The 17575-nt window shown below is 44.2% G+C and overlaps 1 protein-coding gene across 6 annotated transcripts in view; it reads right to left on the bottom strand.

The window, feature by feature from the left end:
* The window catches only part of FAM120B (family with sequence similarity 120 member B), a 91531-nt gene that overhangs the window by 21438 nt on the left and 52518 nt on the right, over positions 1-17575 (bottom strand). For all 6 annotated transcript variants that reach the window (XM_058533952.1, XM_058533951.1, XM_058533955.1 and 3 more), the window contains 2 exons: positions 1856-2062; positions 21-129 (listed from right to left, as the gene is read on the bottom strand). In XM_058533952.1, coding sequence (XP_058389935.1) covers positions 21-129; positions 1856-2062 — 316 coding nt within the window. The remainder of the gene's footprint in view (positions 1-20; positions 130-1855; positions 2063-17575) is intronic.

A 17575-nucleotide genomic window follows, 5' to 3' on the forward strand; every position in this document is an offset into this window, starting at 1 on the left:
ACTGAGTAACTGATGCTCACCTGAGTGGTGTGAATGCCAGTGCCGCCTGCTGATGATGCGTCTGTTCTCCTTCATGCAGGCCTTGCACACGATGGACTTCAGGTTGTGGAATTTGGTGAGCCGAGACTTCTGCAAACAGACCAGATTGGGTGGAGCAGTGTCAGACACAGGCAGGAACTCAGGAGACACAACTGCACAGTGAAAACAGTCTCCAAGGATATGGAGCACAGCTTCCCTTCAACACTGTAACCTAACAGGAGGCTCTGAGAAAACTGATATTCTCCTGAATCCCTGGGAAAGGTAACATTAGCATCTGCATCTTCTCTTGTCTTCTGTAGGTTAGACAGTCATTTCTAAAAAACAGTCTTCCAGTTCTGTTATGACATCTAGGTCACTACCACACAACCTCACTGCAAAAAATCTATGCCTGTAATTAATGTTATTATTTCAACTCTTCCCAGTTGTAAGACATTAACCGGAACTAGCAATGTCACATAAAACAGCAGCAGATTGAGGAATGGAACACTGACTATTCTATCCTCTCTGCCTTGTTTTATTTATTTATATATTTATTTTTTGTGAGAAAGATTAGCCCTGAGCTGACATCCGTCGCCAATCCTCCTCTTTTTGCTGAGGAAGACAGGCCCTGGGCTAACATCCGTGCCCATCTTCCTCCACTTTATATGGGACGCCACCACAGAATGGCTTGACAAGTGGTGCGTCGGTGTGCGCCCAGGATCCGACCTCGGGCTGCCGCAGCGGAGCGCACGCACTTAACCGCTACACCGCCGGCCCGGCCCCTCTCTCTGCCTTGTTTTAAAGCAGAGGTGTGAACCGACAACCACTCTGTACTTCGTCACAACATTAGCTACAGAAAGACAGACCCATGCCTGGGGATTCACAGGCTGTGCCATACGTTGGCTCCATGTTCACCTTTCCTCAAGTCTACAGAAACAGGCCACATCTGAGGAATATCTTCCTTGTTACTCTGCTTCTACTGTCTGTACATAACTTTGACTACTTCTAAATTCTGAACACTTAAATTCCTATGACACCCTGGGTTTTGTGTGTGTGCATGAGAAATATCAACAGCAACACAAGACCAAATGTTTTCGATCTGATGTGAAAGCTTAGAGCACTTGATCATAACAGACAATAAGCCCTTGGTCTTACGCACGCCTGTGGGTATTAAAACCCATTCCAAATGAGCTTGGCTGAGGCCTGACTTGGAAATCTTCCAGGAATCATGTAGCAATTGTACTTATAAAGCCAGAACAGCAGCCAACGTCCCCAACTGAACCGTCAACCTTCAGAGGATACTTTCAAGTAATAAATCCTCACTATTCCTATCAGATTAGTCTAATGTCTGCAGAGGCACCTCTGCAGGAAAGATTCATTCTTAATTCAAAAAGGGGAAAAGGAGCAAGAGCACTTGAAAATTAAAACGTGTTCCACTAGGTGGGACGCTCAGCAGACATTTTGGGGTCTAGAACCCCACAGAAATATTATGGCAGAAGCTATTGGATACTTTGACTCTGAAGCCTTACGCCTCCAATCATGTGTTTCTGGCTTTCTGGAATAACACAATCCTTTATCAGGAAAGCAGTAATTGGAACAATGTAACCAGCAGTTGTAATGTTTTCTGTGTAAATTTTCAAAGCCTGGGAACACGCGCCTCAGATGGGATGTTCCTGGTGAGCATGTTTGTTTTCCAAAGTAAAGTGACAGCTAGGCCAGACAGCACTGCTGACCTTTCTGACGCTCAACCAAGGACTCTGAGTTTTCACCATGCATCTGATCCACTGATTTCAAACCTTTTAATCATTTCTGAACGTGAAAAAAAACATGAACTCACATTTTGTTCTACAAGATCCTCCACAGTATATCCTTTTTCAGATTGCAGGTACTTCTGATGAAAAAGCTTCCCATCAAATACATTCCAGGGCATGAAATCACTCATCCTCCAGGGGAAGCCGCACGCGCTGTTGACCAACACTAGAGTGGTGAGGCCGCGGACCAGGAGCGAGCCAAGCTGCACGGCTCTGGGGTCGACGTAATCAAGCTGCGGAAACCAGACACACAGAGAATGTAAAAAAGGAGCTGCGCACCTGTGGGAAACAGACACAGTGGTCTCGGCTCTGCACGGTAACTCTAGTCACAACAGATGCTGCCAACACAACCACGGCGGCACTGACTAGCCCAACTTCCTGAGCTCCGCTGAATACGAGAGGGAAAGAGAGGGACAGCCTCGTCAGTAAGCCTGCATCTTCATTCACTCACCCACTGCTCAAACACCAGACATTCACCCAGGCCTGCTCTGTGTATAGACAACCTTTGAGCTACAGAACAGAAGGGTCCCTTCCTCACGTCAAAGCTGTCACCCACCAGAAAATGCTGTGAGATTATTCGCTTCAGGCGTACTCTCCTCTGAAAAACTTTCTTTAATAAAAAGCAAAGGCAAAGGAAGAGAAGCCAAGAGAGTATCATTTTAGATACTGATGAGTTTACCGTATTTTTAAAAATTACACTCAGTTCTAATTATAAGTATTAATTATTAAAAATATCATTTTAAATGAATACTTATTTAAGAATAAAATGGCTTACTATCTCATAGGGTTGATGGGCTGATAATTTTTACAAATTAAGAGGGTCATACCAATATAAAACATGTCTTTTTGTTGTCAAATCTACTTCGATGTCAAACATTCCTATTGTTCTTGGATGGAGACTCGCCCTAACATGCTGCAGAGGGAATTCCTGCATTTGGTGAGAACCCTTACTTTGCAGAGTAAGTCATGTTTCTGGAACTCATGGCCTTGTTGACCACGCACAAGGTGACCTGACACCTAACAGTGTCCACACAATTGTGTCAGCAAGGCAAGCTCAGCTGATTCTATCCTCATCTGGTTTATATATGTTGCTCAAATTAAACAGCAGCTATTTTAAATGTTACTATATATCTAAAATAGTTCACAGAACTGGAATAAATCAGGAAAAAAGTGATGGATGTTTTATCCCCTTTATAAATAAGGTTTCACTTCACTGATTAAAATAAAAGAAACTTGATCATCTCAAGAAATTTATGATGAACTGTGATTACCCCAGAGTTCATCTAAGTGTTAATGAAAGCGTGTTTGTTGTACAGCTTTTTAAATTGTCCTGAAAACACTCCTTATTTAGGAAGAGCGACCATGGGACAGGTGCATGGGGTGAGGTTACCTGCTTGGTTAGGAATCCCTTTCCTCACTCCCGTTCCTCTACAGGAACCTCCGGTGAGGCCTCTGCTGGTGGCTGCTCCTCACCACATTATTTGCTCCTTACGGTCGTTCCTGTCATCTTACTGTTCTTTAACTGCATCAAGCCTTGCACTTGTGCAACTATGCACATTGGCTAGAACTGCACTGTCTAAGCCAGCAGCCAGCAGCCATGTATGATATCTGAATTTAAGTTAAGTAAAATTACATACTTAGTTTCTCAGATGCACCAGCCACATTTCAGTGCTCAGGGGCCACACGTGGCTAAGTGGCCAGCATATTGGTCAGCACAGACATGAACCCTCCCATCATGACGGAGTGCTCCGTTGGACAGCTTTAGTTTAGAACGCCCTCTTTTCTCTACCTCAGGATTCTCCTCTCTGTAAACTGCAACGGGACTCGCCTTCCTCACCCTAGCCCCGCCCGAGGTCTCATCCTGCACAGATGTGTTCACAGCCCGCCATGCAGGCTTTGTGAAGGTGAGATGACGGCACCACGCCCAGCCCAGCGCGCCCCACAGCAATGCTCCTATCAGATGGACCAGTGGGCAATCTATACCAAAACAGATGTTGCCTATTTTCTCTGAGTGTTGGGGGCAATTCCCTAATCTGGTAGGTTTTTCAGTAATGGAATCAATGTCTGTTCATTTCTCGTGTTCATCCCTTCTATACCTGTCTGTTTTAAGGTAAATTTTAAATGAAGTATACCATCCTTCAAAGCACAGATGCTATGTGTACCACTTGAATTTTCACAAAGAAATCGTTTGTGAAAAACAAAGCCAATGTCACCAGCATCACAGAAGCCCCGTGTCCCTCTCTCTTATACTCCCTGCCCTCAAAACGAAAGCACTAACCAACTTCTCAAACCGTAACTGGTTTTGTTTGCTTTTGAGTCTATAAAAACGAATCAGGCTATACACTTCTTTTGGTCAACACTGTCTGTGAGGTTTCCCATATTGTGAGAGCAAGTTCTTTCACTCTCTCTGCTCCGCTAGATGCCACTGTATGCCAGGGTTCTGACTCGATGCACTGGGTCTATAAACTAGTTAGGGGATAGCTGGCATCTTTAAACAGTGAGTCTTCTCCCAGCCCATGATGCAGCACATCTCTCCAGTCTGGTTCTCTCAGTAATGTTTTGTGGTTGTCAACGTAGGGATTGTATACAACTTTGTTTTTTCCTAAGTATTTCATGTTTTTCCTTTGATGCTAGTGTAAACTTAAAAAACTGGGGGGTTATTTTTACTTGTTTAGAATACATTTGGGTTGTATATGTTGACTTTGTATCTAACCCCTGTTAAATCTGCTTATTAATTCTAATAGTTGCTCTCAGATTTGGATTTTCCACATATACAATCATGTCCTCTGTCAATAATGATGGTTCTACTTCTTTCTTTCAAGTCTTACACCTTGTATTTCTTTCTTCTGACTTCTGGCCAGGACTGCAGTTTAACAATCATGAACCAAGACACCCAGATTCACTCCCACTATAGAGGAAGAACTTTTAATATTTCACCACTAAGTGGGATTTCTGCTGTAGATTTTTGTAGATATTTTTTATTAGATTAAAGAAGTTCCCTTCTAGTCCTAGTTTTCTGACAGTTTTTACTATGAACAGGTACTGAATTTAACCAAATACTTCTTCTGCATCCATTAACAAAATCATATACTTCTCCCTTATTGTGTTAATAAATCACACTTATTTTCAAATGTTAAGTCAACTTTGTATTCCAAAAATAAACCCTTGGTCATCATGTATTACCAGTTTTTATATACTGCTGGATTCAATTTGCTAATATTTTGTCTGGAAGTTTTGAACTTATTTTCATGAAACAAAATGGCCCAGAATTTTAATTTCTTATCATAGTGTTTTCCTGTGCTTCTTGATGTCTAGGAGACAGAAGATAATATTTAAAAGGACTGTGGTTACAAAATTTTTATTTCCCAGAATATGTTTAAAAGTATTTCTCAGCCATGTTTGCCTTGTGTTTTATTTTTCTAATTATAATGTAAAGTTTTAGAAAATAAACTATGCCTTTCTTGCTCAACAAGTCTGTTAAGGAAGAGGATTATACCAAATTGGCTGAAGATGTGTTGAAAATAGAGTAGAGAAAACCTGTGAAATGTTTGATGACCAAGACCAATTTCCAAATTACTTATCGAACAGAGAAAACTACTAATTTAAGCTAATTGGGGTTATATGGCAAAGCAGAACATTTTCATAGGCTGTAGGATTAAATTCTGAGGCTCTGCGGTTATCTTTCCAGCAACAGAGAAAGTCACAAGTTCTGGAATCCCGACAACTGGCATTTAGGGAACGTCCTGGGAGCCCATGTCAGAGAGGCAGAAGGCTGGCCCCAGATCTGGGCTCTGAATCACCAGTGAACACTCACCAATTCCATGTGGCTATAAGGTATGGCCTTACAAATAAAATTAATAAATAAAAGCAGCCATATTTTAGAAATAGGATTTAAGGTGCTTTGGAATAAAGACAAGGAAAAGCTGAGTGCTTCCTGCTGAGGTAATAGAGTATCTGATGGGGACACAGAAACTAGAAAAACCAGTTCTAATGTCCCAAAGCCTCACAGTAAATATTTAACAGTAAACAGCTCAGCTGTGTGGTGTTTATATGCTAAGGAAGCTTCATTTACTGGGGTTTATTGGCAGTTATGTAAAGTGATATTTATATGGAACAAAACTACTATTCTTGGCAAGCCAAAACCCCTAGTCCACCTGACCTAAGTCTCAGATACTGCCTCACCAGGGCAACTGTTCTGTAAGCAGGTGGAAATCCAAGCAGGCAGAGAAAACACTGTTACGTGCATCACTGTTCACTAGTAAACAAATCAACCAAAACAAACATGAGTTTCTTTGGTCCAAAAGGCCTGGTTAGATTTCATAGCTTCTACATGAAGTTCTCCCTCGGTTAGGGGTCTCCTGGTTGTAGTTAGGCACCACTGTACAAAATCGCCCTCAAGGAGACTGTTCTGAGCCGTGATGGGCAGGTGGTGCACAATGAACAGGGGGCACTGGTCCAGCTTTACTCACGTCCAGCTGCTACTCAGCCTCCCTGAGTCAGGGCAGAGGAGTCCAAGGTCTTCCATGAAAGTTTGTTAAAACTGTTCATGAGGGTAGAGCCCCTTTAAAATGGGGCTGACCGTTGGCTTGGCTGCACTGAGCTTAACACTGTACCCCTCGGAGACGTCTCATGTTGTACTGGCTATATTACTTGTCCCTTCTCTTAATACTCTTCATTCTGAAAGGAAAACTTTTATTGCTGAAGAACGCTGGCTAGCACACAACCACCTGCTTGAGGCATACTCTGATCCCCAGACTCTCCCTGTCTTCAACAGGGGTATGCAAAAAGTCTAGAAAATACTTCTGGCTTGAATCAAATACTAATATTCTTCTAGCAGCTTCACCGACTTTAACTTCCAAACCTCCCATCTCTATCCAGTGTTGCATCCTGTGGTGAAATGAGGTATGTGATAGTGGTTACCAGGCAGAACTCTGCTTTTGATGAAGGAGCATCCACGGGGGAAGGGTCAGCCTGGGCGGGGCGCAGCAAGTGTCTAAACATCAACTGTGCCACCACTGACAGGCTACCAGAGTTGCTCAAATCCTCGGGGAAGGGGAGAAGCCGTCAACAGGCCGCACGTGAAGTACAGGTTGTGCTGAGGTCATCTGCGTGACTCATGACAAGAGCGTGTGGAGGGAGACGGTGAGATGTCGGGAAGGAAGACAGGGAGCCCTAGGGTAGAGCTTTGCTCACATATCAGGGACTTGACATTGTCTGGGGGGCCCTGGAGAGCCATTTACGTTAAGTGGAGGAATAATATGACCAGACTTGTCTGACAACATTTAAGCCTCTGGGAACAGGGTGCGGGTGAAATGTGTCAGGCGAGTCACTGTGCGAGGCCTTGTCCTGTCACCAGTGCTCCCTCACCTTGCCACAGTGGTACTTTAAAAATAGTTGTTGAATTTATATGTAAATAAATGACAGCATGTTAAAGCTGCGTGTGGAGAAACCTACCATTTTCTGGTCCTATCTAAGAGGCAGAAAGAAATTAAATGCAGGATATACTTAACAGCTGGTGGTTTACCGGTTAAGATCCGGAGCTCTCACTGCCATGGCCCAGGTTCATTTCCTGGTCAGGGAACCACACCACCCATCTGTCGATGGTCATACTGTGGTGGCTGCATGTTGCTGTGATGCTGAAAGCTATGCCACTGGTATTTCAAATACCAGCAGGGTCACTCATGGTGGACAGGTTTCAGTAGAGCTTCCAGACTAAGACAGACTGGGAAGAAGGACCCCACTTCCAAAAAAACTGGCCATGAAAATCCTACGAATAGCAGCAGAGCATTGTCTGATACAGCACTGGAAGGTGAGAGGATGGTGCAAAAAGACCGAGCAGGGGTTCACTCTGCTATACACAGGGGCGCAAGGACTCGGGATCCATTCGACAGCACTAACAAATATTTAACAAGGAATCCAGCAATACTGCATTCTGGAATCTTTTTCTTCTCATAATGCAAGGCGGCAGGGGTGGGATTATGGTGGACACTGGGACCAGTGAAAGGCACCAATAAAAACATCAAGGTCTGCATCAGGGCAATGGTTAGCCATTACACGGCTCTTGTCTTCAGCAAGAAAAACAAAAATTCCATTTCTCCTGTGCACGTTCTTATCCAATGCCATTTTTATTCTACATCTTTAATCCAGGCAAAAGTAAATTGTGTTGAGATGCATTCCTAGAATTTAAATGTACACATGCAAAGAACAAAAGGGGAAGAGGGTAAAATGAAATAAGTGAGAAACTGGCAAGAGCTGCTTGGAGCAAGACAGGAGCCGTTGTACACAGGATCTGGACTGAGGCACCAGGAGCCCTTGTATGCAGGATCTAGGCCGGCTGCAGCACCACATAACATCCCTAAGATATCCATAATACTCAGTGGAAACAAAAGCAAGTTTTCTGAACTTGCCTTGCAGAGAAATAAAATCTCCACCTGGCCAAAGACAGTGTATTGTCTCAGGTGTGCAGGTGTGCCTCTTCAGCTCTAGCTGGCATGCCCAACAACTGCAATGTTCTTACTTGCAGCCCAATGGTGAGGAGGCAGCCTTTGAACACATTTGTAATTTCCAATCTGATCCTGACATACAGCTAAGGTTCAGAACTGATGACCACAGACAACAGGAAAAACTAGTTCTCCTATATTTCTTTCTCATGGCTTATAAAAAGGACCCAAGAACAGAGAAAAGAGAAAGGGCAGCTTGGTATAAAGGCATGTAGATGTGGAAAAGCTTTATGTAAAAGAGGAGCGGCATAGACATGTACGTCTTGCGAGGTGGAGCCTCCTCCGCCCCCCACGGTGTTGCCACCATCGCTCACCACTGCAGACCCAGGTCTTTGCTGCAGACCTTCCTCCAGACTCAGAGCCAGCCGAGGACGAACGTTTCCCCCTGGATAGCCCACATATGTCCTACGGCTTCAAAAACAGACTCATGAAAACGTCCACCCGTGTCTCCTCCTATCTCATCACATATCACAGCAGCACTGCCATCCTCCTAACTCATTGCATATCATGGCAGCACTGCCATCCTCCTACCTCATCAACATCATGGCAGCACTGCCATCCTCCTACCTCATCACATATAATGGCAGCACTGCCATCCTCCTAACTCATCGCATATCATGGCAGCACTGCCATCCTCCTACCTCATTGATATCATGGCAGCACTGCCATCCTCCTACCTCATCACATATAATGGCAGTACCACCATCCTCATAGCAACCCTGGCCTGAAGGAAGGGCTACTTCAGGGACCCAAAGCCACCGTGAGACTGTACAGTTATGTCTGTAAGTGTGAAACCACAGAAAGAAGCCTGGTTTAAAAGAACAGTAACGGCTAATCTTTACAAGGAGTGTAGGAAGATCTTGCTTGCACTACTGCCCATAACCCCGTTCCTCCCTCCTTGTCCTGACCTTTAGTCTCATAAGACATTCCACAATCAACACTCAGGGACAAGAGAGGGCAGAACTGTCATGTTCTGACTTTCAAAAGCCTACCCAACCCCCACCCCTGAACGTCAAAGACCTCAGACCTGCCACAGGTGTGAAGAGTTGGAGCAAAAGCAAGGAGACCGGACCCCGGGGGCCTCGAGGAAGGAGGAAGAGGGGACCCAGGAGTGAGAGGAATTCTGAGCCCTGTAGAAGGGCACAGAATCCTCAGGCAGTGAGTGAGCTCTGCCCCTGGCCAGCTGGAGCCCAGAGAAGACAGTTTCAGGGGTGTCTAAGTTTCACTGGCCTGGCTAGTGTGGGAGCAGCAGGGAACAGTGGGCCCCCAATGGGGACAGGAGGGGCTGGGAGAGCCAGGTTCCCCACTGATAGAGAGGGGGCACAGAGAGCAGAACAAGGATGTCTCGGGTGCCCACCCCCACACAACCCAGGGTACAGTTCTGCCAACCTGTGGAATGGAGTTTGAAAAATTACACTGCTATCAAAAAGAAAGGTAAAATTGAAACTATATCCTGAGATTTGTTGCTACTATAGAAACCTAAATTTTATTTGAAAGATTCTTATTCATGAAGACAAAACATATCTACCAGGACTATAGCATAAAATAAGTAGAGTGATTTATATAAGTTTTCAGCAAATTGACAATTATTTGAGTACCTACAACATGCAAAGCTTCCATGGAAGTTATAAAAGACTCAATTTCCACCCCCAAGTAACTGAGGATATATTTAATTCATTCAAATAAATACTAGTTGAGTACCTGCTAAGTTGCCAGAAACTGTAGGTATTATAGGAATTACACAAAGAGGAATGAAGCCAAGGAGATGAAGGATAGCAGAAACGACAAGAGGAGGCAACAGTGTCCAGGAGCAACAAGTAGGAGACACTCGAGGAACAAGGAGGGGAATAGGGCTCTAATCTGTGTCTGGTCACACCAAAAAGGCACCACACGGCACATCTGCTTACTTGCCAAACCAGGTATTTATAGAAAGGAAAGAGATCACTTTTGGGAAGGCTTAAAGAGGAGGTGGTAAGGGCTGAGTCTTGGAGGGCCTGCGGGACAGGGAAGGGGGAGAGAATCAGACCTCAGAGGGCCTGGAAGCTTGGGTTCCACTCTGTGGGTGATTTACACTTGTCCCTTCCTCAAACGCACACCCCTGCCTGCCACAGGCAAGTCAGTTGTCGGGCGTGTGGTTGGGGAGAGACCTACTATTTTGGACTGGGGAGGGCTGGGTAGGTCGGGAGCCAGAGAACTCTCCTGAGAACTTGCAGTGAGGCGTCCCACCTGCTCAATCACTGCCCTGAGACCAACACGTGCTTACTTAACAACAAGCAGCCACCAGCCCTCTCCCAGGTGGTATGCCAAAGCTTCTGAGGATGGCTGCTGGCGTCTGGCCATCTCCTCGCCTACTGAGAACAGCTATTTTCCTTAGGATTCTCTGGGCCAGAAGAAGCTGCTCATCTAAGCACTAAAGATGGAAGCAGCAAGTGGTATAGGGCTAAGGGCCAGCAGGGTGGCATCACTGGTCCCACAGCTCGAGGCTTACTCTCCTCACGAGAGCCGTTTCCAGTCCCCTCCTCACGCTCCCCAACTAGGTTCTCCATTTGCCACCTTTTATGAGGTTCCTCCACAAACATTCTTGCTGACCCACAGAGCTCATAGTTTCTGACCCAAGCATCAGAACGTGTAGTCGATGTATGTAACTATAATTGTGGGGACAGTGGGAAAATAAGTGAAACTAGGAGCACGCTGTCAAACCTGGGGATGGGCTTACTGTACACTTGATTCCAGGTTCACAAACCTCTCTTCCTTCCCAAAGTCACTCAAGGATGTTCTGCCTGTGGAAGCTTTGGAAAAGTGAGGAATACACGGGAGAATAACAGTGAGGAAAACATGGAAACCAGTTTCTTGCAATGGTTTTCTTGGCCCTTGTGTTTATCTCATTGGATCTGTCCGGGGAACTCATCTTCTGTGTTTATTCAACTTAAAAAGTCTAGCAAAATGTTCAATAGAGTCTATTTCTACTATTCATTCGTTCATCAACTTTTTGAGTGCCTAATAACGAAAGCATATTTCTAAATATCTCTGAATATCTATTTACACAATCTTGTATTTCTGTGGCTATTTCAGTGATTTAACCAGCAAAGGGCTTTATTTTGATGTGCTATAAAAATGTGATCTCAATATTCCTCAGAGCATTTTGATTTTATCTACAGGATTTAGTGTTTGATTCAGAAGGTGAGGATTCACCAGCAAGGACAATATTAAGTAAAGATCTTTTAACGGAAGATTTCTACATTTGCTTTTTACATGTGATGCACTCGCTGATCACTCTGGAGGTACTTGGATGTTTGGGGAGACGATGCGGAACAATGAGAACAGTAGGTGGAACTCAGGGCCCTGGCTTCTTAATGTGGCTCCGACACACATGGGTGCCTTGACCTCAACATATCACTCTCCCACCTGAGCCAAAGGCACAGGAGCTTGACTTCACTGTCTCTACGGTCCCACTGTATTCCAGCTCCATGGACAACATTATCTTCAGTATCAAAACTTACTAAGCACTTGATATTTGTACAGCACCCAACAGACGATACAGAGCATCCAACAATGAATAAGCCACTGTCCCTGACCCCTAGAGACCCCCAAACCCAGGCTTCACCACGGGGTGGGGCGTGTTAGAGAATTAGGTAGAGCTGGACTCAAGAGTCAGAGAATGTGCATCCTCACTTCAGCTCCTTCAAGGAACCTCTGCCAAGACACTCATCTTCACATCATGAAGCATTAATCTTCTTTGATTTTTCCCTAACCCTTTAAAAATGTAAAAACCATTCTGAGCTCACAGGCCCTGCAAAAGTAGATGACAGGATGGATTTGGCATAAGCGTTTGCCAACCCCTGGTTTAAGCTTTTGACAGAGTGAGAGCATCATTGAAAGTTGCATTAACTTTAATTTGTAGCAAGATAAAGACATGATTTGGAGATTCAGTGGCATAGAATTATTTTATTTTAAATTTCTATTGGTGAGCTTTATAGCTTCTCTATAACCTAAAAAGAAAAATTTCTGTTTGAAGTCAGAATTGTCAAAATTCATAACACACTTAAAAGTGACTTCTTCCAGGTTTACAGAACTGTTTTTGGACACTCTTCTGATATAAATGAGAAGAAAGGACGACACAGTGTGGGCTGAGCTCGTTCTTCTCTCATTACAGTTTGCAAGCTCACCCGTGGGAGTGGAACGACCTGCGTGAACTCTGTGCTCTGACACATGTCCATATCAACCAGACTACAAGACGAATAAAGGCTCAGTGACAGTGCTTATTTTACAGACTTATTCTAACAAGTTACTTGTGTGTGCAAAATGCTTTTTCAAAAGCCTGCAATTAGAGAGCACTCCTTACCATGGTTGTTTATTTTTCAGAAGTTCTATGCCTTGGCAGGACCATCACAACCCCCCGTCCATCCCACTAGAGCTTAGGTCTCACGCCGAGGCTGCTCTGTGCAGAAGACCCGAACAGGCTGGCTCTCTGAGCCCCTACCCCATCACCTGCCTCATTTGTGAAGTTCAGCCTCCTGTCAGAGGAACAATGGGCTTCCTGACAGGTGCAGGCAGCCAGGAGTGCACGAAGGCAGGTGTGCGTGCCTCTGTCCCCCAACACCCACCACTCAGAGCACAGGTCACCACCGGCTGACGCCACTTCCTAACTTGCCCCTTTCGCAATCACCTCTTTCAAGTCCACGTAAAAAAAACCTCTATTTTTATGAGCAAGTGGAAACTCTGGTAAGGAAACTGCTGGGTGGCTAATCAACCCATTGGAGAAATCTCAGCCCTTCCCTGTCAGAATGTAACCAGCTTCCACCATCCACATTGCACCTCTCAGCCCCCATACCTGATCCCTCCCTACTCAAGGTCTCATCTCCTAAGTTTACTCTGCCTTCAGCCAGTAAGAATCTAATTCCTAGTAGAAGTAATTTAGTTGCCCCTTCCTAACAGCTGCAGAGGCTTTATTTTATCCTACAAACCCAGACTCTCCACATATCACCGATGCCAGCACTTGACTGAATCTACATTTTGCTTATTCATTTATTTTTCCTTAATTGATTTAGGGTACCCCAGAGACCAAGAGATGGACCATTGCCATTATCATACAAAAGAACTTACTGTTCCTTTGCTGGAAACAGATCCTTTGATTCATCAGTCACCCTTTTATTTCTAAGCACGCACTTATTTTACCAAAACTGCTAAGAGTCTGTCACAAATCACTCCATCAAACAGTGAGGACAGGAAAACACTTGAAAGAACTCAACAGTAAGACACTTCTGCAGTTCTGATGCGCTCAGCAGAGCATGCATGTTTCCGTTCCACAATCTGCCTGGAGAAACAGCCCCTGCACCCAGCTGCCCCTTAAGCATTGCAGGCACGTTCTCTCACACCACTCTGCTCTGGCCAACAACTCTTTGATGTGAACTCCCTCCGGAGGAGGAATATATCTCATGAATGGAAAATATCAGGGCCCTTTTTTTTGGGCAATTCTTTCCTCCATGGGTTCATGGTCTGACACCGGTTATCATTTAAAACCTCGCTTGCAACTTCTTTTTTCAGATGCACATTATGTGAGAACAAGGAACAAAATCAAAGGATGAAGTCCAAGACACAATTCAGAATCAGAAAATCACCTCCTGAAATATTAAAATGCCATATTTCTTTATTCCTATTCTCCTGTTAAACATCAGCACAGGGCTCCAGCAGGATGACGGCCCCGTGTTAACAACAGACAACACATAGGTAAAACTGCATGCTGCAGATCTGCTCCTTAGAGATCTTTAGTTACTGCTACAAGGCGCTTTACCAAGCATGACTGGGCACTATTTATGCTAGGTGCTTGGGGATTACAAAAAGAATAAGATATCGTCCCAGCCCTCAGAAGCACACAACTTAGTTGTGGAAACAAATCTCTCAGATACAAAATAATTATAAAATAGTATAAAGCAAAGTATTACATAGTTTTAAAAAGCCAAGAACACATGCTGTAGATGATAAACGCTGTCCCTGGTAAGGCAAGAACACAATCTAGAAGACCAACGAGAAAATAGACACTGGTATTTCTTCTGCCACTGTCCTTCAGAAATTCCCAAGTTCAACTCGAATCTCCATCCTCTACATTCAGGTGGAACCATGGAGATATAAGTCTCCCATTAGCTCTGGCTTATAATATTTTGGTCTCAGAAAATCCAAATGGCCGCAAAGCGTGAATAGCTTCACAAAAACAAATACATATATTCAATCAACATGAGCAAGGCACCAGGCGGGAGCCGCAGGAGACAGGAAACAGTGTGGGTTTGCCATAATGGGATAACACAGAACTCTCTGTTCTAGGCCCTCCTCTGCCCCTTCTGCTCTGTCCACTCCTTCCCTCACTTTGATGCTGTAAACTTTGCTTTTCAACCCAGGAGCCAATCAAGTGAATCTATTCCACAGCCATCCACGCCCCCATGTGCAGAGGGGCTTCGGCTTCCATAATTCTAGTTTGCCCACCAGAGACTACAAGCAAGTAGCATTTCCAGGCAATCCAGCAGTTAGGTTACAAGTCGCCAGTTACCTGAAGAGGACGGCCAGTGAGGGAGGGAGGGGCCTCATGCATCTCCCTTTCTGCAGTGCCAGCCCCTGGAGGGTCCACTGGCATCCCTAGCCCCAGGGCATCCCAATCCAGTTGACTCCAACTCTGCTGGGAACTCTATGTAGAAGCGCCAGAGACAGAGGGAACTTTGCAAAGGTGGGGCTTCCTCAGATGGGGCCTGGATTGACAGAACCACTCTGCTGAATCAAACGGACTCTACGCATGTCAGCAGATGTGCAGGTACACTTAAGCTGCAGGTATCAATTTAACCCACACATGTCAGCAGGGTGCCAGGCCCTGGAAAACAAAGGGGAGCGAAAACACTGTCCCTCCTTTCAAAGAGGAAGGAGATCATGAAAATCCGTAAATGGGACACTCAGGCTTCAAACCACAGGTCCCCACCATAACAACGTGCCCTGAGCTCCACTCCAGACCTACCAACACAGGTGGTCTAAGGTGAGGTCTCAGCAAGCACATCTATAAAAAAGTCTAGAATGTGAAAGGTGTTACTTAACAGAGATGAATAAAAGATGCGGTGCAGGCTTGAAGGAGGCAAGGTCAGGGCAGAAGCCTGGATGCCCACTGGAGTTGGCAACTGGGCATTTCTTAACCTTTGCTTCAGCATCTCAGGTAACAGTGGGACAGAGCTCTCAGTGGAAGGGGCCGAATGAGAGGAAATGAAGCAGAGAGAGTATATGCACAGGATGTCTCCTGCGGGTTCCTCTGAAGAACAGAGAAGGGCAACAGATTCAGCGGAAATCTTTGTTGCAGGAGAAGTTTTTGGTGTTTTTCAGTGACCAACAGTTGAATTTATCAACCAGGGAACAGAGCTAGTAGAAGAGATGAAGTTAAAGACAGAGGATGAAGATGAAGACAAAAGAGAGAGAGACAGGGGCTAACTCACACAGCAAACCCCCAAGGAGGGATGGGGGGATGGGCTCCAGGCCAAGGTGGAGACAGGCCTTCCCCTGAGGCCGGAGGGCTCACAGCAGCACCCACATTTGTAGTGTATAGTAAAGTTGACTCATTTAAGTGACCTTCCAAACTATTTCTGCAATTTTTACAACTTAAATTATTAAACTATGAAAGTTTAAAATTCACACACAGCACAAGGAGTTAATGAAGACACAGACGATTAGAATCTTAAAGTTAAAGATGGCTCTTTTAACTCACATAATAGAGACTCAGCAAGAAAATAATAAAGAGGTTCATGTTTTGTTTTTTTTCTTTTTTTTTTTGTTCATTGTGGTAACATCTGTTTATAACATTGTATAAATTTCAGGTGTACATCATTATACTTCTATTTCTGCATGGATTATATCATGTTCCCATGTTCACCACCCAAATACTGATTACAATCCATCACCACATACGTGTGCCTAATTATCCCTTTCACCCTCCTCCCTGCCCCCTTCCCCCTGGTAACCACCAATCCAATCTCTGTCTCTATGTGTTTGTTGTTATTATCTACTACTCAATGAGTGAGATCATATGGTATCTGACCTTCTCCCTCTGACTTATTTCACTTTGCATAATACCCTCAATGTCCATCCATGTTGTCACAAATGGCTGGATTTCATTGTTTCTTATGGCTGAGTAGTATTCCATTGTGTATAAATACCACATCTTCTTTATCCATTCTTCCCTTGATAGGCACTTAGGTTGCTTCCATGTCTTGGCTATTGTGAATAATGCTGCAGTGAACAGAGGGGTGCATGTATCTTTACGCATTGGTGTTTTCATGTTCTTTCGATAAATACCCAGCAGTGGAATAGCTGGATCGTATGGTAGTTCTATCCTTAATTTTTTGAGGAATCTCCATACTGTTTTCCATAGTGGCTGCACCAGTTTGCACTCCAACCAGCAGTGTATGAGAGTTCCCTTCTCTCCACATCCTCTCCAACACTTGTTTCCTGTCTTGTTAATTAACAGCCATTCTGAAGGGCGTGAGGTGATATCACATTGTAGTTTTGATTTGCATTTCCCTGATAATTAATGATGCTGAACATCTTTTCATGTGCCTGTTGGCCATCTGTGTGTCTTCTTTGGAGAAATATCTGTTCAGGTCTTTTGCCCATTTTTTAATTGGGTTGTTAGTTTTTTTTATTGTTGAGATGCATTAGTTCTTTATACATTTTGGAGATTAACCCCTTATCAGATGTATGGTTTGCAAATATCTTCTCCCAGCTGTTAGGTTGTCTTTTCAAATTGTTTATGGTTTCCTTTGCTGTGCAGAAGCTTTTTAGTTTGATGTAGTCCCATTTGTTTATTTTTTCTATTGTTTCTCTTGCCCAGTCAGACATGGTGCTTGAAAATATGTTGCTAAGACCGATGTCGAAGAGTGTACTGCCTACGTTTTCTTCTAGAAGTTTCATGGTTTCAGGTCTTACATTCAAGTCTTTAATCCATTTTGAGTTAATTTTGTGTATGGTGTAAGGTAATGGTCTATTTTCATTTTTTTGCATGTGGCTCTCCAGTTTTCCCAAGACTATTTGTTGAAGAGACTTTCTCCATTGTATGTTCTTGGCTCCTTTGACAAAGATTAGCTGTCCATAGATCTGTGGGTTTATTTCTGGGCTTTCTATTCTATTCCATTGATCTGTGTGTCTGTTTTTGTCCCAATACCATGCTGTTTTGGTTACTATAGCTTTGTAGTATATTTTGAAATCAGGGAGTGTGATTCCTCC

This window comes from Diceros bicornis, chromosome 39 (assembly GCF_020826845.1).
Source record: "Diceros bicornis minor isolate mBicDic1 chromosome 39, mDicBic1.mat.cur, whole genome shotgun sequence".
NCBI classification, from domain to species: domain Eukaryota; kingdom Metazoa; phylum Chordata; class Mammalia; order Perissodactyla; family Rhinocerotidae; genus Diceros; species Diceros bicornis.